This window comes from Natrix helvetica (assembly GCF_964273705.1).
Source record: "Natrix helvetica genome assembly, chromosome: 1".
NCBI lineage: Eukaryota > Metazoa > Chordata > Lepidosauria > Squamata > Natricidae > Natrix > Natrix helvetica.
In genome coordinates, this window is record NC_138548.1 from 117408782 (window position 1) to 117435011 (window position 26230).

At 39.5% G+C, this 26230-nt stretch overlaps 1 protein-coding gene across 2 annotated transcripts in view; it reads left to right on the top strand.

Annotated features, from left to right (window-relative positions):
- Positions 1-26230, top strand: part of LOC309400525 (NACHT, LRR and PYD domains-containing protein 12-like) — a 139138-nt gene that overhangs the window by 69103 nt on the left and 43805 nt on the right. Inside the window, exons 4-15 of one of the 2 annotated variants that reach the window (XM_081969090.1) lie at positions 2019-3702; positions 11455-11532; positions 12574-12762; positions 13767-13937; positions 14125-14295; positions 14487-14657; positions 15042-15212; positions 15405-15575; positions 15744-15914; positions 16099-16269; positions 16453-16623; positions 18855-22411. In XM_081969090.1, the coding sequence (XP_081825216.1) occupies positions 2019-3702; positions 11455-11532; positions 12574-12762; positions 13767-13937; positions 14125-14295; positions 14487-14657; positions 15042-15212; positions 15405-15575; positions 15744-15914; positions 16099-16269; positions 16453-16623; positions 18855-18927 (3392 nt within the window). In that variant the 3' untranslated portion in view covers positions 18928-22411. Of the gene's footprint in view, positions 1-2018; positions 3703-11454; positions 11533-12573; positions 12763-13766; positions 13938-14124; positions 14296-14486; positions 14658-15041; positions 15213-15404; positions 15576-15743; positions 15915-16098; positions 16270-16452; positions 16624-18854; positions 22412-26230 lie in introns of those variants that run through there. The other variant, XM_081969089.1, reaches the window with a different exon arrangement.

Genomic DNA, 26230 nt, shown 5'->3' on the forward strand with positions numbered 1-26230 from the left:
CCTTAACAAAAAGAAACTAGGATAGAAATAAAGAGATGAAGGGTAGGAAACTGCACAAGGAAACAGGGAGTCCTGCTGCCTGAGCCAATGAGCACTCAGGCCCACATATTGGTTTCCTAGAAGGGGTTGAGGGGGAACTCAAGGGCAAGGAGACAGGTCAATCTACTTTAAAGGAAGTGACAGTCCACCTTTCCTTAAGAGCTATCACTGGATCCATTGTCACTAAATAGTTTTAGTCTGGTCTGCAAATTTCCCTTTTTAGGAAAGGTTCTTGAGAAGATGATAGACTGGCAACTGAGGCGCACTGGAGGAAACAAGTATATAGATCCTTTCCACTTGTGTTTCAGGTTGGGTTATCGCCCTGAGATGGTATTGATAACATTAATGAATGGTCCCGACATAGGTAGCATATTTGTCCTAGTCCTAATTGATCTCTGAATGACTTTGATACTATTGATCATAATATTCTTTTGGCTTAGAGTTTTAGGAACAGGGATAATGGTTTAATGTAAGTTCTTCTTCTTCCAAGCAACCCAGAGCTGGGAGAGAGGACAAGGGCACAATTACCTACTGTAATTTTTACCAATACATGTGATCTCCTGGTCCCTTCAAGGCTGCCTATGAAAGAAAGAGGGGAAAGAGGAAAATATATATATAGAAAGGCATAGGAATTATAAGAAATCTAATATTCATTATATATGTAGACATTGATAGAAAATATACACCCATGCATTTTTTAAAAAAACTCAATGATTTACCAATTTTTATATGTATTCCGCTAATTCTAGTTTATCTTTAGTTGCAGATGCTGATGCTTGCCAACTTCCAGTTTTATCAGGTAAGGCAGGAATCATTCAAAGGATTATTGAATTATGTGTAGAACTAATTTTGCATGAGCAGTTTCTCCCCTCTCCTTCCCCTTCGATGCAAACTACTGTAAATATTAATTACCGCAAAAACTTTGATGGGGGAAACTCCGGGATGGTTTTGCAATGCTGACTGGGAGAAAAAGAAGGGAAAGGGAAGGGGAAAGGGAAGGATTCAAATGTTCCCTGCCATCTTCCCAAAAGGAAACTCAGTGGGGAAGCCAGCAGGAAATTATTCCCACTCTCACTGGTTTTTGCCCTCCGTTTCATTTTCTCTGTAAGGAAGGTTATCTAAAATAAAGTCCCAACAGGGCAGAGGTTATTTAGTATTACATTATATTTGCCCATTCATAGTTTCTGTTTTTGCACAACTTATTTAAAATTTATAAGTAACACAAAGTTTGACTAATTAAGGCCATCACTTTTTTTGCAATCTTAAACAAAGAAATGGAGCAAAGAAATAAATAAATTGATACCAGTCTCCTAGTGCTAAGAATAACACTGAGAATCCATTTCTGTTGTCCAGCCATCATTTCCATGAAATAGTTCAAAAGAAGGTACAATTACAAAAAGTTAAAATCCAAATTTGACTGATGTACATAACAACCTCTCTTCCAAACATAATATTGAGACATTGCAAAAATGTATTTTAAATGGGATGTTATTCTTGGTACATCTCCAAAATAGCAATGTTTATTGATTCTTTTTTCTATACAAATATTCCAGAGATCTACAAATAAAAAGTATTATTTTGTTGAAAAATATTTTTAATAATCTATATTATTAAACATTTTAATGTAGCTTTGATGTCAAGATTATTAATCTTATGTTGTTAAATTAGATCCAATCTCTGCAGATTTATTCCATTCACATTTTAAAATGGGCAAATCAAAGTGATTTATTGAACACCATTATTAATAAAGAGTAGTGGAATATGGAGTGTCATAAGATTTGATCATCACTTCTAATGATTTATGTGTCTCTCTCAAATTAAAATACTGCTGGTCCAAATTAGGATAACTGGTGTGTCTTTATGGTGGTCACAGCATCTCCTGGTCAGAGGAAGAGTCAGATACAGAGGCACAACACTTAATTGGGTGTCTTGGGCAGCCTTATTTTTAATGCTTCTAATTTTATTTATTCTTCCTTTAGATTACAGAAACTACATTAAACAAAAATTTGCAACAATCAAAGATCCTAATGCTAATCTTGGTGAATATGTGCCCCTAAACAAAAGATACTCAAAGCTAATCATCCTAGATTATCATCCATCAGAAGAGGAGAAAGAAGATGAAATTCTGGCGATGGGAAGGAAACATCTTGAAATAATCAGCAAAAGAGCTAAAATTTCAGCCAGCATTGAAATGTTATTTAACCCTGATAAATATGGATTAATTCCACAACTTGTTGTGTTGCAAGGAGCTGCAGGAATTGGAAAAACAATGATGGCCAAAAAAATCATGTTTGATTGGGCTTCTCAAAAAATTTATCAAGACAAATTTAATTATGTTTTCTATATCAGCTGCAGTGAGATGAATTTCCATGCAGAATCCCAGAAGATTAGTATTGCAGAAATAATTTCAAATGAATGGCTCAAGTGTCACGAAGTGAAAAATGCCGTTCAAAACATACTGAAGAATGAAGAGAAGCTTCTGTTCATAATTGATGGGTTTGATGAATTAAGGTATTCCTTTGATCAGCCAGAAGATTCCTTTTGCATTGATCCCTGGAAGAAGGAGCCGGTGAGAATTCTTTTGAGCAGTTTATTTCAAAAAAAGATTCTTCCTAAATCCTCTCTTATAATCACAACAAGACCAATGGCTTTGGAGAAACTCCATCAATGTTTACAATACCCACGGTATTTTCAGATATTGGGGTTTTCCACAAAAGAAAGAGAAGAATATTTCTACAATTTTTTTGAAAATGAAGACCAAGCAATGCAAGCTTTCAGATATGTTAAACAAAATGATACACTTTTCACCATGTGTGTCATTCCCCTTGTGAGCTGGATCATCTGCACAGTGATGAAACAGGAGATGGAGAGAGGCAAGGATCTTCAGAGGACACCATACACCCTCACTGCAATATACATGTTGTATTTCTCCAGTTTATTAAAGTTTCACCATAAAGAATCCAAACAGGATGTCAAAGGAAATGTAAAAAGCTTATGCTCTTTGGCTGCAGAAGGAATCTGGACAAAGCAAATACTTTTTATGGAGGAAGAAGTCAAGAAGCACAGTTTAGATCAGAGAGATTATCTCCCCCTCTTTCTGAATCAAAGTGTCTTCAAAAGGGACATTGATCGTATTCAAACTTATAACTTCATTCACTTAAGCTTCCAAGAGTTTTTTGCTGCTTTGTTTTATGTCCTAGAAGAAGGAGAGGAGCAGCATTCTGAAAACTGGAATAAAAATTTGCAGACACTGTTAGAAGGTCATAAATCTTTTAGGCGTGACTTTGCAGTAGGATTTCGCTTTCTTTTTGGTTTTTTAAATGAAGAAAAAAGAATGAGGCAGCTGAAAAAAGAATTTGGATGGGAAATTTCTCCTAAGAATAAAGAGTTCTTATTAGACTGGGTGAAAAATAAAATTGACAAAAGAATTAATTTCCGTAGGCAAAAAGAAATCTTAGCTTATTTATATGAGACACAAGATGACAATTTTGTAAATGATGCACTATGTGGTGTCACTAAAATAATTTATCGATGCAATTCTGATATGGAACTTATGATCCTGGTCTATTGTATACAGCACTGCCAAAATTTGAAGGAACTCCTTATTAAAAGCCCTACGTTTCCATATCGGGAGGAGGAAAAATTATTTTTTTCAAAAACTGAGTAAGTATTTTTTGAAAGTTTATAACCCATTGGGCATTTAATTCTGTTTATAACCCTACCACCACTACTCCCTAACCTTAAATATAACAATAGACCAGAAAAATGCCACTTAGAATTATGCATAAAAGTCGTTGAGTAGTTAAAGAGAGCTCTCAATCCTTGGCAATGGAAAATAAGAGATGGCTTGGGCTAGGTAGGTTGGGAGGATGATTAACTAAAAACAAGCAGTTGTCTATTGGTCAGGCCAATACCAATCAATCTCTCTTGCACTTAAAGAACCTAGGAAGCGCTCAGTTCAAGATCAAAGAGACAATTGCTGTTGAGATCTGGAGGTTGTAGCCATTTTAAATAAACAATCACTTTTTTTTTAAAGTGATTGTTTTCTACATAACCTGACACTGATGTCTTTAAAGACTGATTGGAAGCCCTCTGGGCCATAGCAAAGACCACTGTCTTTCTCCCTTTGACTAAAAAGAGCTACATTCAACCCCCTCAAATGTGGCAGATAACATAAGAAGGTGCATCTGTAATAATTGGAAACTTCTTAAGCATCCCCCTTTAAAACACGATCATTTTGAAATTAGTCATTTTAAAAAATAGACTATATGGTTTTATCTAAGAATTTTAATTCAAATGTTACCTTATTTTTAATCTTCAATAAGAGGAGTGAATTGAGAAATTAAAGGAATTCTTCCCTGTGGTGTGACTTTTTAGGAGAATATTTTCTCTGCTTCAGCACTGAATTGGGGCTCATTTTCTAGTGTTGTTGAGAAAATTGCTATACTGAATAAACTGTAGGATTAACATTTAAGGGTTCTCCTATAAAACTTTATAGTCTTGCAATACTTTTTTTAAAAAAAATGTTTTTGAATAAACACAAACAGACAAAATACAACAAACACCACAAAAATCTATTCCATTACAAATTATAAAGAGTGTGTCAATTGGTTACAAAGAGCTTTCGTGCATCCCTTCCACGGTCATCACCTACAATTCATATCAAGTTATATGTTTTAAATCAAATATATTTATATATATTACTATCATCATACCTTAATCTTCATATGACTATGATTATTTTTATGTCCCTTTATATAAAATATTCCAAAATTTAAAGCAAAACCACATGATGGCATTCCGTTATCTATTCTCAATATCATCCAGCAACATTACATCATTATGACACTTCTAAATTAAAAAATAATTATGTTTAATAACAAAGTTTCTAGACCTCCTTTCTTAATCACTGTTTACAATTTATATCCAATTTCCCTTTTATCATGTCAATACAAATATTACATTATTATCATTATCAATCATTTATTTAACAACATCCATCATCATTCCATTTTTATTTTTTATTTGACTTATTCTTTTTTTAATATTATAAGCTTTTATGCACAACAGAATTTCTAAACTTCCTTTCATGATCACCATTTTGAATTTATACCAAATTTCCTCTTATCAAACCAATACATATGTGTACATTGTTATCATTATCAATTATTTATCTAATTATATCCATTATCACTTCAGTTTTAACATAATGCTCTAACTAAATTTGACTAATATTTTGTTATTAATTTTCATATCTCAACCTGTGTCTTTCCAGTAATAGTGCAGTCTTATTTCTTTTGCCATTTGTGGAATTAGTCTTCTGGTTATTTCCTAAATCAAATTTGTGTGGACTTCGCAACTTGTTGCTTTTTGCATATCTTGTAAAATCTCGAGACCCTCCGTCTGCTTCTTTAATCAGCTTATCTTTGGTTATCAGTAGTGCTTTTGTCAAAGTTTCTCTCCTTGGATCCATCAATTCTTCTCTTTTTTTCTTCTTCTAAACCTTGAAATCTGGGGTAGAACTCCTTTCTATCTATCTTCCCTTTCCATGTTCCACTCTTTCCATCTCCAACCACACTCAGTTCACTGCTAATATCCACAATTATCTTGCCTCTTTGTTCATTTTCCCCCTGGGCTTTTAGGACTCTAACCTCCACTTTTTCCATTTGCTGGATATCTTCAATTTTTCCATCAAATTTTACTGCATTACAATCTATATTTTCCAATCTCTTCTCAATTCTCCCTGTTGTTTCTAATAATTTTTTAATTTCAAACATAATCTGTTGTAATGGTATGGTTTCTTTTTATTGTGCCATACTTCCAACTAGTAAACACTGCCACTCTAGTTTCAAAATAAGATTTTGTTTTCACTTCACTCCAGCTGCCAAAGAAACATTCAAAGTGCACCTGCGTAAACAACCCGCGCTCTTCTCCTTATCTCTTCTGTAAACAAGCTGAAGCCTTTGAAGTGCAAAGTCAAAATGATCAAAGAGAAAAAAGAGAAAGCAATATTCCCAGGACTCAACCTCCAACCTCCAAATGGCAGTGTAACTTCTTTTCCCTCTGATGTTACTACTCTCTTTATATTCCCTTTATATCTTCTTTATATTCCAGGCTTAAAAGAAACAAAATTCTTAAATGGAGCAAAAAGAAAAAAGAAAAAAATCCTCCAAACCAATATTATAAAAATAAAGAAAAAGATTTAATCCATAGGTGAAAAAAGAAATAGAAGAAAAAACAATACTTTAATATTAAAAAGTAGGGAATACTTGCAAAACTTCCGTCCATAAAAAGGGGGGGGGAAGGATAACTCACTGTCCAATATAGCTTAATTTCGCCGCTTATTTTTCTTTTCTTTGCAAATTTAATTTAACTCTGATTTTTTTCGGGCAGTCTCTTTTATAACAATAAAATTTCCGCACCAGATGGACACACTTTCTCTTTCCGTTTTCCTCCCATTGCGGAGCTGTCCCAACTTCAGTAGCTTTTGTCTGCGCTTCTGTCGCCAGCAAGAAGAGATTCTTTTGGATCAATCAGGGACTTTGCGATGTCCCTGAGATCAGCAAGCCGTACTCTTCCTTGTCACCATCTCTTCGGGACAGTTTAGGTCCAAAAGGACCATCCAGTGGCAAAAGTATTGACTGAGATCTCGGAACTCCGAAATCACATGTCGTACCGTTGCAATGTCAGCTCCTGTCTCCTAAAGTTTCGCAATACTTTTGTTTAATACTTGTGAACTTTGACTTCAATGTAGATTTTTTTTCTCCGGTAGAAGGAAAAATGGATAATTTCCTCGATGTAGTTTTTAGCTGCTTGTTATTTGTTGGAAATGAAGCTGTCTGAAGAGCTTTTTCCAGATTGCAGTGTCTTCTTCTGCTGTAGTCATAGGTGTGAGCTCATGTTCTGCTCAGACTGTTCTCACTACAGCTCCCAGTGAGACCATTTCTTCCTTATTTATTCCTCCCATCTGTGAGTGTCCTGAGCAAATATTGCAAAACAGAAAGCCAGGAAATTACAGGTTTGAAGAAATATTTCCAGGTTGTAAATTTTGGGCTAACACCCATCAAGTGACTAAGAAAGTTAATCTTTAGAATGTTCAAAGAACCCAAAACTTGAATTGGAGGTTGAATCATCGAAGTCCAGCATCCGAGCATCAGATAATCCATGAGCCAGTCTGAATGTCAAGCCTTGGTTCTAGAGCAGGGGTGTCAAACTTGATTTCATTGAGGGCCACATCAGAGTTATGTTTCTTCTCGAGGCTGGGAGGCATGGCCAGGGTTGGAATGGCCAGCTCAACATCCTGCAGCCCTCTGCCAGCGAAAACAGAGCCCAAGAGGACCCTCCCAAGCTCAATTTTCACCGGCAGAGGGATGCAAGAGGTCGTCGCAGCCAAAAATGGAGCATGGGAGGACCACACACAACCCTCACGAGCTCAGTCTTTGCTGGCAGAGGCACTGTGGGTCAGTCCTTCACTGTTTCCAGGGCAGCCCCACAGGCCAGATCTAAGCACCCCATGGGCTGAATCTGGCCCGCAGGGCTTGAATTTGACACCTCGGTTCTGCTGGAGGGTCTGGTCACTGCTGTCATATAATACTATATGCTGACATGACTTGATTAGGTGCAATGCTGCATTTTCCTTTCATGTAGAGGCACTGATGGTCTTTGTTCAGCCCTCCATGGCTCCTTGTGAGTTCTAGATTAGGTTCCATGATCCAACTATATCGCTCCTGACCGGTTTTTTATTAATGTAATTCAATAGAATTTATTTATCGGGGTTTTTAAATATTGTGACTTTTTAATTGTTTTAATTGTTAATTGTTTAATTGTTTTTTAGCTATTAGCCTACCTCCTCTTTGTATACGTTTTGTATACGTTTTATATACGTCCTTGTTATATGTATGTCCTGTCCAGATTTGTATTGTATTGTATTGTACTTTGTATTTTATTTGTTTTATTGTACGCCGCCCCGAGTCCTTCGGGAGAGGGCGCGGCTTAGAAATAAATATTCTAAATATTCTATTCCTTATCATAATGTGTTCTCCCATTATCTGAATAGGACCTCAATTGCGCTGACTCATTGGCCTTGAAGCTGCCTGATTTCCTGCTAACTTTTCAGATGAATAATCTGTTCCCCCTTCAACCCCAGACTCAGAAGAGTGATGCAATCATAACAGCACTAAGGAAGCAAACACAAATCTATTGCCTGTTGGTGGGTCTTGGACTGTGGTGAAAGTCAAAATTTTTTACTACCGGTTCTGTGGGCATGGCTTGGTGGGCATGGCAGGGGAAGGATACTGCAAAATCCCCATTCCCACCCCACTCCAGGGGATGGATATTGCAAAATCTCCATTCCCACCCCATTCTGGGGCCAGCCAAAGGTGGTATTTGCTGTTTCTCTTAACTACTCAAAATTTCCGCTATCGGTTCTCCAAAACCTGTCAGAACCTGCTAAATTTCACCCCTGGCCTTGGACAATACCTAGTTAGACCTTTGGTACTAGCCCTTATACATCCACACCCTCCATAATTGACACTGATGGACTAATAAAAGGAAAAATAAAACACCAGTGTTCCATTTTTCCAGTTACCTCCGGTAAAAGAAATTGATAGCACTCTTATAAACTTCACATTGCGAAAAAAAAAAAAGATCTAGTGAGTCAACTTGTCTGTTTCTATAAATGTGAAAACTTTTTAGTGATTTTGTAAATTAAAAAATGACCATAGGGGCTTAGAACCAGTGACTAGAGAGAAGTGGGCATTACTGCCAGAGCACTGAATAGCCAATTAGTGCAGAGACATTCAGATAAGATAACATGCAGCTCAAGCAGTGAGCTAAACAGTCCTACTTGTTTGTAAGTATAGGTAATTATTATTCTTTGAATATGAATGAATATGATAGTGTATTTGTCAACGTTCTGACTGACAAACCCAACCAAGGAAGCCTGGGTGAGATGATTCAATCTCTTTATACTAATTTTTATTTATATCATATTAGTACAGACTGAAAGCAAAACCAACTCTGCTTGATTCTCACAGTTTTTGTATAGTTAAAGAATTAAATCTCCCTCTACCCAATTAGTGCAGGTCACATTGTCCAATCAGGTGCCTCTATATTGTTGTGGAAACTATCCAGGTCTTTGTTGAGCATCTGGCTAGATGACCTTGGTTCCCATGGGATGGTTCCCCCCCCCCCCAATTTATTTATATATTTTCTCTTTACATACAATGAGTGCTTGGTGAACAGCGTATTGTCTGTGTCAATTTGCTTACACAGTAATACTTTTTAGGATCCTAGTTTCTACCTCCGTTATCCAACCATTGATAAAACAAGTCCCAAGTTCGAAAATACTCTGTGTCTTCTTGTTCTTTTATCTTCAATGTTAATCTGTCCATTTCTGCACAATCTAATATGTTTTTAATTATATCTTCTTCTGTAGGTGTTTCCTCATTTTCCCAGTATTGTGCAAATACAATTCTTGCTACTGTCAAAACATGTAATATCAAATATACATTTCCTTTATCATATTTTTCAGGTATTTTGCCTAACAAAAATAGTTTTGGCTTGTAATTTATATGCTGCCTTAATGTTTTGTCTAACGATGTATGTACTTTCATCCAAACTTTTTTTGCTCTTGGCACCTCCACATGTGATAATATGTGCCCGGTATTTGATTACATTTCCAATGTTTGGTTGACATGTTTTGAAACATTTTTGCTAATCTTGCCAGTGGTAAGTGCCACCTATAAAACATTTTATACAGATTTTCTTTACACATAGTTGTCATCATCAGTTCATAATTTCTTTCCCAAGTTTTTGCCAATTATGTAATTCTATGTGATATCCATATTTTTTTTGCCCAAACTATCATTGTCTCTTTTACCTGTTGTCCTTCCATTTTCTTTTTGCCACCTGGAACTGGCATTCCAGAATAGGTCCCCCCCCCCCCGAGTTTGGGACAAGTGAAAAAGTAGCAGTGGCTGTGACAGCAAAATCACATTTTGAACTTGACAGTATTAGTGTAGTATATATGCATGCTTGGGTTCATAACATTTGAAAACTGCTCCTCACTTCCGTATTGTTGCACTTAGAGATATCTGCAATATTCTCTGTTTTTATTTATTTTCTTTGTATCTAGGATGCCCTGCCAAATCTTAATTCTTTCAAGCGATGCCCTATACAGGAAGTCTTGGCTTGCAATGGGTTGCTTAGTGACAGTTTGAACTTACAATGAACCAGCAAATGCTACTTACAATTCAAGTCTGAACCTATGGCTGCTGCAACCAATCAACAGCATGAATGCTGCAATGTGCTCCCATCTACCTGTCCATTCCCCACAGGCCTTCATTCTGCTTCCCACCCCATTGGGTCCCATGTTCTTCTCCTCACTTTGAATCACCCATTGCAAAAAAGAGCTCGGGAGCACCAGAGTTTTGGTTAGGGAAGGAGGGAAGATCACTCTCCTCATGGGCCATGTGGGATGATCCCAGCTGTTTGCAGAGTGGTCAACTGAGTTGTGGTCAATCCAAATGGTGTTCACTTCTGAAAATGGGCCATGCAGGTTAGCAGTGCCATCTCTGGTTCCACAGTTTTTCACAGCACTCCATAGAGCATATTGAAGAAGAAGAGCAAGCTAGTCCATCCCTAGGCTACATGGGCCACTCCCGGAATTCATTGCAGATGATTTAAAAATGGCACTTGCTTCCAGAAAGACGATTGAACAATTGGTGATGACAGGGAGAGAGGAGCATATGGGATCTGGAAGGTTGGGAAACAGGCTAAAAGCCTGCAGGGAGCTTGAATGGGGTTGCCTCAGTGGTGGGGAAGCCCACGGCAGAGCCTGCACTAGATCTCCAGCAACGGGTCTATGGCAATTCACAACAGCCAACTTGCCACAGCCAAGCTGCTGTGGGACAACTCATCATGGCTCATCATGGCTAACTTGCCATGGGAAAACTCACTTTGGGGCAAGAATTACACTAAAATCAAAGAAATGATGGGATAGAATCATTAAAGAAAGGATACAAAAGGAGGGACAGAATGAAATGTAAATGGCAAGAATTAAAATATTTTTAAATTTATTTTAAATAATTAAATAGAATTGTTAAATTGGCCCACAGTGAGTTGTCCCATGGTGAGTTTACTATGGCGAGTTGGCCACAGCAAGTTGTCCCATTTGGTCCTGGAATTTCCCCCTGAAACTCTGGTGTATCCTGTGCTTCATTTAATGACTAAAACAGGGGAGAATGAATGGGGCAGTCATAAGCCAATCTCATGGGCACTTCACATACTGGAACAGGAATACATCTATTTGTGGTTACTTTACAAATAGACTGGAATGCTAATTGTATTTGCTAACTACAGGAACTAGAAATACTAAAGGAAAAGTCTGACAGTAAAAATGTGTTTTTCTTCTAGAGAATGGAGTTTGGATGAAAGATATAGGGAAGATTTCTTTAAAGCACTGACAAAGCTGAGAAACTTAACATACCTGAGGTAAGAAACTGCATGAATTTTATCCTGGATGTTATTGATACAGAAACCTATGCAAAATGATTCTGTGTGTAAATAATGGACTAGATGGGGGTGTCAAACTTGCGGCATCACTTTGTCATCACATGATGTATTGCATATTTTCCCCCTTTGCTAAAATGGGTGTATGCATAGCCAGTGCATGATGCATCCAGCCCATGGGCCGGGAATTTGATATCCCTGGACTAAATGATCTAAACTGGCTTTGGCCATGGCTATCTCATTCTTTAAAATAGCATGCTTGACTTCAAAGTTATTATAAATGTGCTGGTCATGTCCTCATATAAGGAGGTTGGAGAGAAAGTGAAATTTCTTGGCCAGAATAATGGTCTTGGCTTGGATGATTCCAGTAGGAGCGGAGCCAAAGTTCAGTTCCAGTAAGCCCCCAGGATGCCTTGCTTTCACCCCACGACAACTCCTAGTATAGAAGAATTTAGAAGATCTGAGAGATTTGGTAGGAAAGGAACCTGCAGAATAGCCAAAGCTGAGAAGGAAACTGCCACAGCTGCGTATTGGGTGGGAGCTCAGTGGGGTTGCTTGATTGTCCTGACTCCTTGACAGCAAATGCTGAGAACAATTTTGTAACCCTACGATCTGTCAGGCTTCCCATCACTGGGTTTCTTGGGGTTTTTTCTTTGCATTTCTCACTTGTGACTGGATTCCCAGTCTCAACCTATGTCAAGCTTGTGGCTAGATTTACATTGCCATTGAACAATATTGATCCAAAAACTTGTCAAAGTTCTGCCTGAGCTTACATGTCACTGGAATGGGAAGGCATCTACCTTACTACCTTGCTGCTTGACAGCCATTAGTGCTGGCACAAAAGAGATTATTCTGAGCCTCAAAAATAAAATAAATGGAATGTAAGAGAATGTAAACCCTGCAAATTTGTTGATTAACTGCCCATAACTATTGCTTTTAACTGTTTTTAATTATTATTGTCTTTACCATCTATTTTTATATGTGATACTACTAACCAGAAGGTATCATTATAATTCTTCTGAGTGATTGCTGTTCTTTCAGTTTGATAGGGTGGTCCTTCACAGAGTCTTGCAGCGGGCATCTTGCTGAAGTCTTTAAGAACAGCCAGAGATTGAAAGTATTGCAGTTGTCCCTTGAAGACACAGATGACAGAGCAGCAGAATTGCTGTGTGAGGGACTCCAACATGCAGACTGTAAAATAGACACACTAGGGTGAATGTTCCATATTTCTTTCTCAGTTTGATGTGTGATGCTTTGTCTTGAGTTCTGGAAAGTATCCATGAAGAGACAGTTACAGTTGTTAAATTTAACCATATTCTCTCCAGTTCCTTCCAAGGTACTGTTTTCCAAGATACAATTCATTCTATCATCATAATCGAAAGACCATGAAAATAGTTTGTTGGGGGATATGAGATGGAGTGGGGTGTTCCTAATAGCGGAGCTCAGAAGTCTATAAATGATCATTAAGCAATTATCAAATATCAATTAAGTGATAAAAGTTTAGAGATAGACTTTACATATTCTATATTTGGTCATTCTTTGTAAATTCTCAAGATACTTTAATTTTTTAAAACTCTATGGCAAGTTTTTATTTGAAATTTACAGCAATCTTTTTGTTATTTGGGTGGATTATGCTGGCAAGGTGGCAAGCATACCCAGAAAGACCCAGCATGTGCCAGTAAGCATTTATTCCCTGGGCTACTTATGGTACATTCTCACTTCCCAGCACCAACTTTTCACTTTTTGTACCCAGGACCTCCCTGCATTTCCTCTTTCTTTTCCAGACACAGCTTCTTAGTAAGCATATGGCTAAAGTTGCACCATCTTCAGAATGGTTTGTGAAGAGAATACAGTCTTAGCTGCTTGGAAAATTAGGAGGGGAAGGCTGGCAAAGACAGAGCACCATTAGTTGCTTAGCAAATGGGAAAAGAATGGCTAACTGACAGGGATTAAAACAACATGGAAGCCACTCAATTCTGAGGAGGCTAAAAATGCTCCCTGCTGAAATTCAAGAAGGATTTTCAAGCCCAGAATGCAGACAAAGCTTCCAATCCTGGGCAGTTCGGAAGATACTTAATTTAGACAATTGAGAAGATAATTGTAGAGAGCCAGTTCAGATACCACAGATAATCACATTTCATTCAATAATCATAAAAATACATTCAAGGCTTCTTTTTTAAAAAGTTAACTGTAATTTTCTATATTCTGTTCTGCAGGCTTGCAGGAAAGACCATCAATGAATCCAGTAGCAGGCGTCTTGCAGAAGTATTCAGTAAAAAACAGAGATTGAGAGCATTGGCCTTGTCCCTGAAGAACCCAGATGACAAACCAATGGAGATGCTGTGTAGAGGGCTCAAACATCCAGACTGTACAATAGACACTCTAGAGTAGGTGATTTTTCCCCCTTTGTAATGTGCAACCGGCTTCTTATGCTTAATATTCTAGAATTACATCCAGGGAGAGGCAGATCAGTTTCCATACATTATTGCATTCCCTTCAGTTGTCCATGCTTGTTTTTCAAGAAGTAATTGGTTGTTGTTGTTGTTGTTTTGTGGGGTGGATCCTTCCCTGCAGACTTCTTATAGATACCCTGACAGAATCCTGCAGCAGGCATCTTGCAGAAGTACTCAGGAAGAACCAGAGACTGAGTGTGTTGTGCTTCTCCCTCAAGGATGCAGATGACAAAATAATGCAACTACTGTGTGATGGGCTCAGTCATCCAGAATGTAAAATAGACACAATACAGTAAGTGGTTTTCCCCCCTTCAGTTTGATCTCCCGAACCATCTTTTGATGGTTAATATTTTGGAAATATATCCAGGGAGGGGGTGTTCAGTTGCTGTGCATAATAATCTTATTTTCTTCTGTTCCTACAAAGCACATTCTATGCTTGCTTTTCAACAAATAACTTTAATTATTCACCCGATTTATCTGCAGGGTAGATGGAGAGACCCTGACTGAATCTTGCAGCAGACAGCTTTCTGAAGTACTCAGGAAAAATCAGAGATTGAGAACACTAAAGCTGTACCTCGACAATCCAGATGACAAAATAATGGAGGTACTATGCGATGGGCTCAAACAACCAGAATGTACAATAGAGACCCTAAAGTAAGTGACAGTTATTTTTCCTTTCAGTTTGGTCTGTGGAACCATCTTTTGGGAATTAATACTCTGGAACTGTATTTAGGGAGAGGATATGCCCCACATAATCACATTTCCTTTAGTTCCTCTAAAACAGATTCCATGGTTTTGTCCATGGATATTCTCAATCATCCAGGTTATCGTTGTCCCAAGAGCGCAAGTTTTTTCCCTGCACTTTTGCGCGAAAACTGGATTTTGTTTTTTTCTTTTGAATATATTTTGCTTCTCATCCAAGAAGCAAAAATGGAGAGGCAATTCATTTGCCATACATTCCCTTTAATTCCTATCAGAATAAATTGCATGATTGTTTTTCAACAGATAATTGTTATTTTTCCTCACTTTTTTGTCCAGACTTATTGGAGAGATCCTCACCACATCTATCAGCAGGCATCTTGCAGAAGTACTCAGGAAGAACCAGAGACTGAGTGTGTTGTACTTGTCCCTCAAGGATGCAGATGACAGTATAATGCAACTACTGTGTGATGGTCTCAAACATCCAGAATGTAAAATACACACAGTAGAGTAAGTGGTTTTTCCCCCTTTCAGTTTGATCTCCCGAACCATCTTTTGATGGTTAATATTTTGGAAATATATCCAGGGAGGGGCTGTTCAGTTGCTGTGCATAAAAATCATATTTTCTTCTGTTCCTACAAAGCACATTCTATGCTTGCTTTTCAACAAATAACTTTAATTATTCAACCTATTTATCTGCAGGGTACGTGGAAAGACCCTGACTGAAACTTGCAGCAGACATCTTGCTGAAGTATTCAGGAAAAATCAGAGATTGAGAACACTAAAGCTGTACCTCGACAACCCAGATGAGAAAATAATGGAAGTACTATGCGATGGGCTCAATCAACCAGAATGTACAATAGAGACCCTAAAGTAAGTGAGAGTTATTTTTCCTTTCACTTTGGTCTGTGGAACCATCTTTTGGCAATTAATATTCTGGAACTGAATATTAAAAATCATATTTTCTTCTGTTCCTACAAAGCACATTCTATACTTGCTTTTCAACAAATAACTTTAATTATTCAGTCTATTTATCTGCAGGGTAGATGGAAAGACCCTGACTGAATCCTGCAGCAGACATCTTGCAGAAGTACTCAAGAAAAACCAAAAATTGACTGTGTTATACTTGTCCCTAAATAACCCAGATGACAAAACAATAGAATTGCTGTGCAAGGGGCTCAAACATCCAGAATGTACAATACAGACACTACAGTAAGTGATTCTTGTTTTTCCTTTCAATTTTATTTGTACAACTGTTTATGGACTGCTAATATTCTGGAAATATATCTAGGGAGAAACAGTTTGGTTGACATATATGATCCTATTCCCTTCAGTTTCTATAAAAATACTTGTTTTTCAACAGGTAATTGTAATTTTTCTCAACTTCTCTCTGCAGAGTTGCTATTCAGAGCCTGACAGAATCCTGCAGCTGGCATCTTGCAGGAGTACTCAGCAAAAACCACAACTTGAGAGTGTTGTACTTGTCCCTTGAGGGTGCAAATGACAGAACAATGGAACTTCTGTGTGATGGTCTCAAACATCCAGAATGTACAATAAAGTTGCTAAAGTAAGCTAATTTTATCCTTTCAGCTGGTACAACTATATTTTTGGCATTTAATATTCCTAAAATTTATCCAGGGAGAGGCTGTACAGTTGCAATACATAATCACATCCCCTTCAATTCATATATAAATACAGTCCATTCTTATTTTTCAATTATTTGTTATTATTATTTGGATTCTTTCTGCAGGCTTGATGGAGAGTTCTTGACCGAATCCTGTAGCAGGTATCTTGCAGAAGTATTCAAGAAAAATCCGAGATTGAGAAGGTTACAATTGTTGCACAAGAATATAGATAACAAAAAAATGAAACTACTGTGTGAAGGGCTCAAACATCCTCAATGTAATATTGAGACACTACTGTAAGTGACCATTGTTTTCTTTTCAGTTTGATGTGCCAACCATCTCTTGAGTGTTTCTCTTCTGGAAATATATCCAGAGAAAGAGACACAGTGGCTTAATGACACTGGCAATGGTCTCTGCTCTAGCGGAGTCCCAGCACTGTATAACTCTTTGTCACTCTTCTCATATTCTGTCCACCTAGCAGTTCCAAAGCATGCTCTCTGCAAGTAGATAGATAGATACCACTTCAGTGGAGAGATGAGTTGGTGCTTTGTGCACACAATAAAATACAAAGATTCCTGACAGCTCTGAACCTTCCAAATTGCAAGACCCATTTGTGAGGCAGCTCTGGGAAGTGTGGGAGCCTTGAACAACCCTGGAGGAAGAGCCACTTGACTTTTTCTCTGGTGAAAAGCCAGGTCTCCCTCCTGTGGTTCACCTTGGGAAATGCGCAAGCATGTCCTACAAGAGCTGGTACATTAGTGTTCTGACACCCGGTCTGTGAATAAACCAGAACACAGGCTTTGCTGTTTGCCACTGTTCAATTACTGAGATAATGAATCCTTTGGCTGAGGGCCCAGGCAACTCACGTTCAATAGAGTAGCTCTGCAGCAACCCAGATAGTTCAAACGAAGCAACGCAGATAGTCCAAATGAACAGACATGGCTAGAATACACAGATACATTTTCTTAACTACTAATTCGAACGGTTGTTTCCTGCAAATGTCCCCTCCCAATACCTCACCTATAATCTCTCTTGGGAGGGGCCAATCAACAACCTCCTGTGCTTAATCATCTTCTGTGAGTCTGCCTACGGAGTTGCTGCTTCCGTTTCTCAGCTCTTCTCAATCTAGCATCAGGGACAAACTGCCTTTGATCCTCCCCACTGCTAGATGCCTCAGGTGCCTCCTGGTGGCCAACCAGCCCCTCTGGTCCCTGCTCTGAATCTGAACCCTGCCCAGGGTCCGTCACATCATCCAGGGCAGACTCATATGGTTCCTTGCTATCCGAGTCCATCAGCAGCTCAACCGGATCCTGCTGGGCCACAACACATTAGCAAGGCAAACTATTACTCTGCAACAGCACTGTAGTCTCCTGGCTACTGCAACAATGCCATATGCTAATAATACCCAGGGAGAAACAGTTCCAATTGCAATATATAACAATATATAACTTTCTGTTCCTTCAAGAATATAAAGTTCCTTTTTTTCAAAGACCTATATATTACTAAAACTCTAATGGTTATCTTTAATTGGGTGAAACAGCTCACTCTGGAACCCTTGTTTCTTGATGGAATAAAATCTGTGGCTATTGTGCTTGCTTCAGTGTTAATGGCTGCTGTTGTGCTAGTGCTTCAATCACATTATCTACATTTTGAATATTCTGTGACACTTTTCAAGCCACTCCAGTAATCTCTTGCTCCTTCCTGCCCCTGTTCTGGATGAATCAGTCTCAGGCACAACAGGAGGGAAGTTGGTCAATGGCTCAGATGCAGGGGTTGCAAGTCCATGTGAGGGGGAGTGGTTGAGGGAGAGAAACTGAATGAGCAGCCAGCTAAGAGTGATGTGGCTGAGGTACAGCTGTAGCAGGATAACCCTGAGGCTTCAAGTGGGGAAATCCGCCACTGAAGCCAGTCAGCATTGAGGAAGAAGAATTGCCTTCTGTACCTGATCCAAGAATGTAGGGCAGAGAAAAGGCAGGAGCAGCGAAACTTAGCCTGACTACTCATGAGGCGGTAGTCTTGTCCCTCTTGATGGGCTGCACCAGAAGCTGGCTATTTAGCATAACAGACAGATGGAGGCGATGCTGGGAATCTGTTCATTTCCTAGCTTCATGTTTCCTGGTTGCTGTGATTCCTGCCTTGACTTTGGATTGTGCCTTGTGAACTCGGTACGGGGTCTGTCCTATTTTCGAGGAAATATGGTAGGTAGACAAAAAATGCCAAATCCAGTCTGAACATCTGGGTGACTGTGTGACAAACTATAATAATTCCCTCCTAAAATGGGTGAATTTTATAAGGATAGCAAATCCTCCCAAAGACAATGAAAATAAAGTTTTTTGAATCAGACAAGATGTACCTGGAAATAGTGAAATCAAATCGACCTTTGAATTCTGTGGGGTGCATCAGATAACTGGAGGTCTGGGTCTACCCTCAGAGATACTCAGGTGGGTCCCTGCGCAGCTCTGATAAGAGACATTACTGAGCACTTATCTCTTAATAGATTAAAATAAGTTTTTGTTTTTCATTATAGGTTGAATGGAAAATATATCATACAGTATGGAGAATGGATGGACATGAGCCACATTGCTAGAACCTCCATGTAAATGTTCTTTCTTCAGGCTTGCTTGTTTGATCTATTTTTATTTCCATTCAGAATATGGTTAGGAAGACTTGGAATTTAATATCAAGAACGTCTAAAGAACTTTCTTTCAACAACTATAATTTGAACTGAGGACTTCGGAAATTGAAAAATACCAAGCTAGGAGAATAAAAGTTAGCCCCCCAAAATTGTAAATTATAACAATTCTTTTACATTATGAGATTATTATTGTCCTTTGATGTCTGAATAAGAGAAGGAAACATTGGCTGCTTAACTGTTTGATTAAGTACCATCAAGTCGCCTTTGACCCTTAGTGACTAGGCAGACTTGTTGTCTGCTTTTCAGTATTTTATGGCCAGCTAGTCAACCAGGGGCCCTTCATCCAGGTTAACAATTATTGCCCTGCATGGCCATTTTGGGCCTGGACCATTTAACCTCCAACTTACTTTTTGTCACTCCTTTATCCTCCCAATTCTCTCACTAGTTCATTGAGTAGTAAAGCTACTGCAATCCTTTCCAGTGGTGGGATGCAAAACATTTTACTACAGGTTCTGTGGACGTGACTTGGTGGGTGTGGCTTGGTAGGCATGACAGGGGAAGAACATGCAGTGAAAGGCCACACCTTGGGGAAAGTATGGCATTCTTTTACACTTTCAGAGACATCAGCTTGGTACCCAGTTCTGCCCCATCTTTGTAGCCCTGTGTGTCCATGCTCTCCTTTGGCAGTGCAGCAAGGAACAGGGATTGGGGTGGAGGGTTGGCTAGCAATAGAGGGGCTGTTTGCTTAAACAACACAGATATTTGCCCAAAGTCTGCACCCTGCCAGGCCGTATCATACCCCACACAAGGCACTGAGTTGTACACTGAGTTGTCTGACAAGCAAAATCAATGTGGAAGCCAGATTCACTTTACAGCTGTGTTACTAACTTAATATCTGCAGAAATTCACAAGAAACGTTGTAAAATGGGGCACAACTCACTCACTCAGGGAAAGGAGCTGATGTCGCAATGTCCGAGATCGCAGCCAATACTTTTACCGCTGGATGGTCCATCCCGAAGAGACGGTGACAGGGAAGAGTACGTCTTGCTGATCTCAGGGACATCGCAAAGTCCCTGATTGATCCAAGAGAATCTCTTCTAGCCGGCGATAGAAGCACAGCCCCAAGCTGCTGAAGTTGGGACAGCTCTGCAAATGGAGGAAAGCGGAAAGAGAAAGTATGTCCATCTGGTGAGGAAATTTTATTTTTTACAAAAGAGACTGCCCAAAAAAGATTAAAACCAAATCAAACTTGTAAAGAAAAGAAAATAAGCAGTGAATTTAAGCAATTTTGGACAGTGTGTCATCCTTTTTTAAAATTGTCTTCTATGGATGGAAGTTTTGCAAACACTTCCTATTTTTTAAAGTGAAAGTATTGGCTTTTCTTCTACTACTTTTTTTTTTACCTATGGATTAAATTTTTTATTTTATTTTCACAATACTGGCTTGGATGGGTTTTTTTTCTTTTTATTTTGTTCTATTTAAGAGCCTTGTTTCTTTTAAGCTTGGAATATAAAGAGGATATAAAAGGAATATAAAGAGAGCAGTAACATCAGAAGGAAAAGAAGTTACACTGCCACTTGGAGGTTGGAGCTGAGTTCTGGAAATATTTTTCTCTCTCTTTTCTTTGATCATTTTGACCTTGCACTTCAAACGTTTTAGCTTCCAAAGAGATAAGATGGGTTGCTTATGCAGGTGCCCTTTGGATGTCTCTTTGGCAGCGAGAGAGAAATGAAAAACAAAGCTTTGTTTTCCAACTAGAGTGGCAGTGTTTATAAATTGGACAATGACACAATACCAAGAAGAAACCATAACATTACAACAGATTATGTTTGAAATTCAAAAATTATTAGAAACATCAGAGAGAATTGATAAGAAATTGGAAAATATAGATGGTAATATAGCAAAATTTGATGAAATTGAAGATAGCCAGCTAATGGAAAAAGTGGAGGTTAGAGTCTCAAAAACCCAAGGGAAAAATGAACAAAGAGGCAAGATAACTGTGGATATTGACAGTGATCTGTGCGTGGTTGGAAATGGAAAGAATGGAAAGGGAAGGGGAAGAGAGATGGAAAGAAACTCTACCCCAGATTTCAAGGTATAGAAGGAGAAAAAAGAGAAGAATTGATGGATTTAAGGAGGGGAACCTTGACAAAAGCACTACTGATAACCAAAGATAAGCTGATTAAAGAAGCTGATGGAGGGTTTCGAGAATTTATAAGACATGCAACAAGCAACAAGGTACGAAGAGAAGTCCACACAAAGTTGATTAAGGAAATAACCAGAAGATTAATCCCACATAAAGCAAAAGAAATAAGACTGTACTACTACTGGAAAGACACAGGTTGAGACATGAAACTATTAACAAAACACTAGCTAAATAGTTAAAATTAGAGCATTATGTTAAAAATGAAGTAATAATGGATATAGCTAGATAGATAATTGATAATGATATAATGTATACATATGTATTGGTTTGACAAGAGAAAATTTGGTATCATTTTTTAAATGGTGACCATGAAAGGAAGTTTAGAATTTTTGTTATGTATGAAAGCTTATAATATTGAAATTGGATTGATCATGGATATAGTTACATAAATAATCAATATTAATATAATGTATACATATATATTGGTTCGACAAGAGGAAATTTGGTATAAATTTTAAATGGTGACCATGAAAGGAAATTTTGAAACTTAGTTATGTATGAAAGCCTATAATATTGAAATTGGATATAAATTGTAAACAGTGATTAAGAAAGGAGGTTTAGAAACTTTGTTATCAAACATAATTAATTTTTATTTAGAACATTTCACAAAGATAGAATGCTGTTGGATGATATTGAAAATAGACAATGGAATGCCATTATGTGGTTTTGCTTTGAATTTTGGAATATTTGTTATAAAGGGATGTTAAAACAACTATAATATGAGGGATGAGGTATGATGATAGTAATATATATAAATATATTTGATGTAAAATATATAATTTGATATGGATTATAGCTGATGGCTGTGGAAGGGAAGCACAAAAGTTCTTTGTAACCAATTGACACACTTTTTATGATTTGTAATGGAATATGTTTTTATGGTGTTTGTTGTGTCTTGTTTGTGTCTATTCAAAAAATATTTTTTAAAATAATAATAATTTTAAAAAAGAACATGCAGTGAAAGGCCACAAGAAAAGTTGTAAAATGGGGCACAACTCATTTAACAAGTGTCTCGCTTAGCAACATAAATTTTGGGCTCAATTATAGTCATAAGCTGAGCATTACCTGTACTTATACACATGCTATTTTAATGATTATAAGAAGTTTGTAACCTATCATTGTATTGTTGTTTTTAACTTCCTGTATCCTGAGGTATAAAAACACAATGCCGTTCATGCTCAGGGTTTCTCTCAGCTGCTTTCTTTGCTAACAGATCAGAACTAAAGTGACAAATTTCCTGGTCTCTGTGTAATTGATTGGCCTTGATCAACAAACCACAGACTGGCTCTTGGCCATCACTAGCTTATATACAGGAAGATAAGGCTCCCCCTCCCCCAATAAATGCATGTGAAGGAGATCCTGCACTGCACTACCTTTTCTGAGAGGATCAGAAGATGTGGAAAAGGAGGGACTGGGCTGGAGGTTCCCAAAGTCTCAGAGGCTGCTGTTATATGGCTGTCTCAGAACAGGGGTCCTCAAACTATGGCCTGTGGCCTGAATACAGCCTGCCGAAGCCATTAATTCAGCCCATGCAGGAACATGAGGCTACCCCGTCCACATCATCCCACCCACCCGCTGGCCCCCACTCTTCGGCCGAACACAAGACTTACCTTTGTGAGCCCCACTGGCTGGAACTGGAAGGTAAGGCCAACATTTTTGGCTGGCAGAATGCTACTGGGGTGGGGGATGCCAAAAGCAGGGTGTGCAGAGGCCCCGAGAGGCCTCTGAGTGCCCCCTTTTGGGCCAGCAGAGTGCTACTGGAGTAGGGGTGGCAAAAATGGGGTGCATGGAGGCCTCCTGAAGCCGGCAGAGTGTTACAGGAGAACTGGATTGGAGGAGGAGGGCCGCCTGCTTGCCCACTCGCCAGCCCAACTAGTCTTCAAAGTTTCAAGTGAAAGAGATGTGTTACTTTTGGGGAGACAACAGGATTGTCCCACCAGCCAGCTGGTCTGGCACACTGCTCATCGGCCTCCAGACGTCAGATTCCCACCACCCAGCACCAGTTCAGGGGTTCCTCTCCCGCCCCAGGGTACAAAGAGAGTGAGACAGACAGAGAGATAAAGAGAGAGGGAGGGAGGGAAAGAGAGAGTGTGTGAGGAGAGAGAAAGAGAGAGAGGCCTGTTGATTGTAAGCTCCTTAGAGCTGAGAAGAATTGCTGCAAAAGTGAGTTTCCTGAAATGGGCCACTAGACTCCTAAACAACTTTAAAAAATGACCTAGTAAAAAGAAAAGTCAACCAAAAGAGCAACATGCAAACAAAAGCAAATAAAACACCCACAAAAGCAAAACAAATTACAGCTAAATGTGCTTATATTGTTTAGTGGACTGCTAAATTGGCTATGCCCACCCAGTCACATGATCACCTCACCATGTCCACCCAGCTGGTCCAGCTCCCCCAACAATCTGAGGGACCATGAATATGCCACCTGTTTAAAAGGTTTGAGGTCTCCTGTCTTAGAAGATTGTTCTGAAGAAAAGCTCCTTCATGCTGGATGGGCCTGGTGCTCCAGGCAGCGAAGGCAGCAGCCTAATGGACCTGTGTGAGCTGCTGGTGACCTCATTGGTAGCAGAGGCCCATGACAGTGCCAAGGTGCATCAAGTATGCGAGGGGGATGCGCTCCATGTGTGGAACAACAGCAAGACCCATCAGGGAGCCAATGAGATGACCAGTGGTGACCAGCTCTCCAACCGCAAGCCTAAATAGACAGGATAGAGTAGGCAGGCGAATGGTGTCTGGCGGCAGCCACGCCATATCCTCTTCACCTTTTCTTGGCCCATGGCCGCACCAGTAGCCAGAGGCACAGGCACAGAGGAGAGACATGCATTCCAGCCTGCTGGATGCACCAAACAGTCACCTGCCCTGTCCCAGACACATGGGATGGAGCATGTACATCCAGTGTGTCTGCATCACATACCTCCCACTTGACTCTGGCTGCTGCTGGTGCTGCTGGTTCCACCTGCCTTCTTTTGTCTCCTGTCTCCTCCTGTGCGCACACGCGCCTGCCAGGATGCCATGGGCGGGTCTGTGCGCATGTGTACCCGCCATCTCCTGTGCACAAGCACACTTGCCAGGATGGGATTTGCTGGGCTGAAGTAACATGGGCTGAAGCAACATAGGCCATTTCTTACCGTTTCCAGGGGGCTGCCAGGCCAGATAGGACCACATCGCAGGCTGGATTTGGCCCGTGGGCCTTGAGTTTGACACCCCTGCTGTAGATACCTGTTTTGCTGGTTTTATCATGATTGTATATAGTGGGCATATGTGAAAAGATGGGATTTAATAGATTCAAGAGGAAAGTTTACAGGTCATTCTTTTAGGAACTATTGTCTGGACCCAGGACTATTTGGAAGAATCCATATTGGACTTTTCCTCTGATTGCTGAAAATGCAAAATATCTGCAAACTCCAGTAATAAATGTTAAAGAGCCCCCCCTCCCAATGGGATTAAGATTAAATGTGTAGAAAATCAAACTAATAACAGATGAAGCAAATATAAATCCATCAAAATTGAAATGGACAACACTGAGAGAGATCATGTTTAATAATCTTCTTGAAGATCAATTTGAAGAATTTAAATAGAGGTTAAAATTTATTAACTACAACAGAATGGAAAACATTCCTTATAGCTTCATTGGAGAAAGCTAAGCAATTGGAAGTTGTAGATTTCCTGAACCAGCATTACGAAGAAGATGCTCCATAAGTGTGCACAGATGTCCTTTAAAAAAGCAATATAAATCATGTTGCTAAAAATCTTAAAGATATTCTGCAGAAAAGGAAAAAAAATCCAATGTATTTATATGGATTACAAGTTCTCTCCATGCAAGATCAACTGGAAATAAATAATGATTGTGGTTTGTTTTCCATTGAATCATGTTCAGTTTTATTGTTAACTAGAACTGGCAATGACTTCTAGGGATTTGAAACTTTAAGGGAAGCATCTGCTCTGTCACTCAACTTGGCATTTTCCTATCACTAAGCATAAATGATATGCCTAGTCAATACAAACAAGTAGACATGCATAGGAATTATTAAATAAGAAATCAAAAAAACATTATAAATCTACACATTCTTCAAAGTCATACAACCATGTATTTTCCTATTTTAAAAATGCACATTACATTATTATAATGTGTATTTCACTAATTCTAGTCCCGTGATGGCGAACCTATGGCAAGCCAGCCATCGCTCCAGCCCAGCTCCACTGTGCACCCATGCACCTCCCACCAGCCAGATGGTCTTGGGTCCTGCCGTAGATGCAGGGGAGTGGGGCGCAAGCAGAGAAAGCATGTGTGCATGTGTGGGAGGAAGGGCACGTGAACGGGAGGTGCATACATGTGGGCCGCTGGCATTGTATTTGGAGGGGATTGTGAGACACGCCCCATTTTGGGCCTGGAAGGCCTTCTGCAACAACCTGGAAGCCAAAATGGGGCATGGGGGGAGGCTCGCACAGCAGCCCATGCCCTGTGCCCTGTTTTAGTTTCTAGGTTGGTGCAGGAGACCTTGTAGGCCCAAATGCACACGTACACTCCCAAAATACAATATGAGCAGCCCCCATGCATGCAGCCCCATGCATTTGCTCTGCCCCCATGCATGTGTGCATCCCCTGCATGTGCCCTGCCCCCTGCACCGGCATGGCAGAGACCCAAAGACCAGCTGGTCGGCGGGAGGCGCACTCGCATGTGCAGTTGAATTGGGCTGGGGTGCCCTCCTGCACCAACCTGGAAGTCAGAACAGGGGGCATGGGCCCCCCCCCGCAAACCCCCTGCACCCCTTTTTGGACTTGGAAAGCCTTCTGCACCAACCTGGAAGTCAAAATGGGACATGGGGGTCCCACATGAGAGGCCCCTCATGCCCCATTTTGGGCCTGGAAAGCCTCCTGCACCAGCCTGGATGCCAAAAATGGGCAAAGGAAGAATGGGGTGCATTTGCAGGGGATGTGTGCAAATGTGCAGGGGGCGGGACACATGTATGGGGCGCTCACATTACATTTTAGGAATGCAAACACATGTGCGCATTCATGTGCATTCATGCACATTCATGCACGCTTTGAGCACTCCGCACCA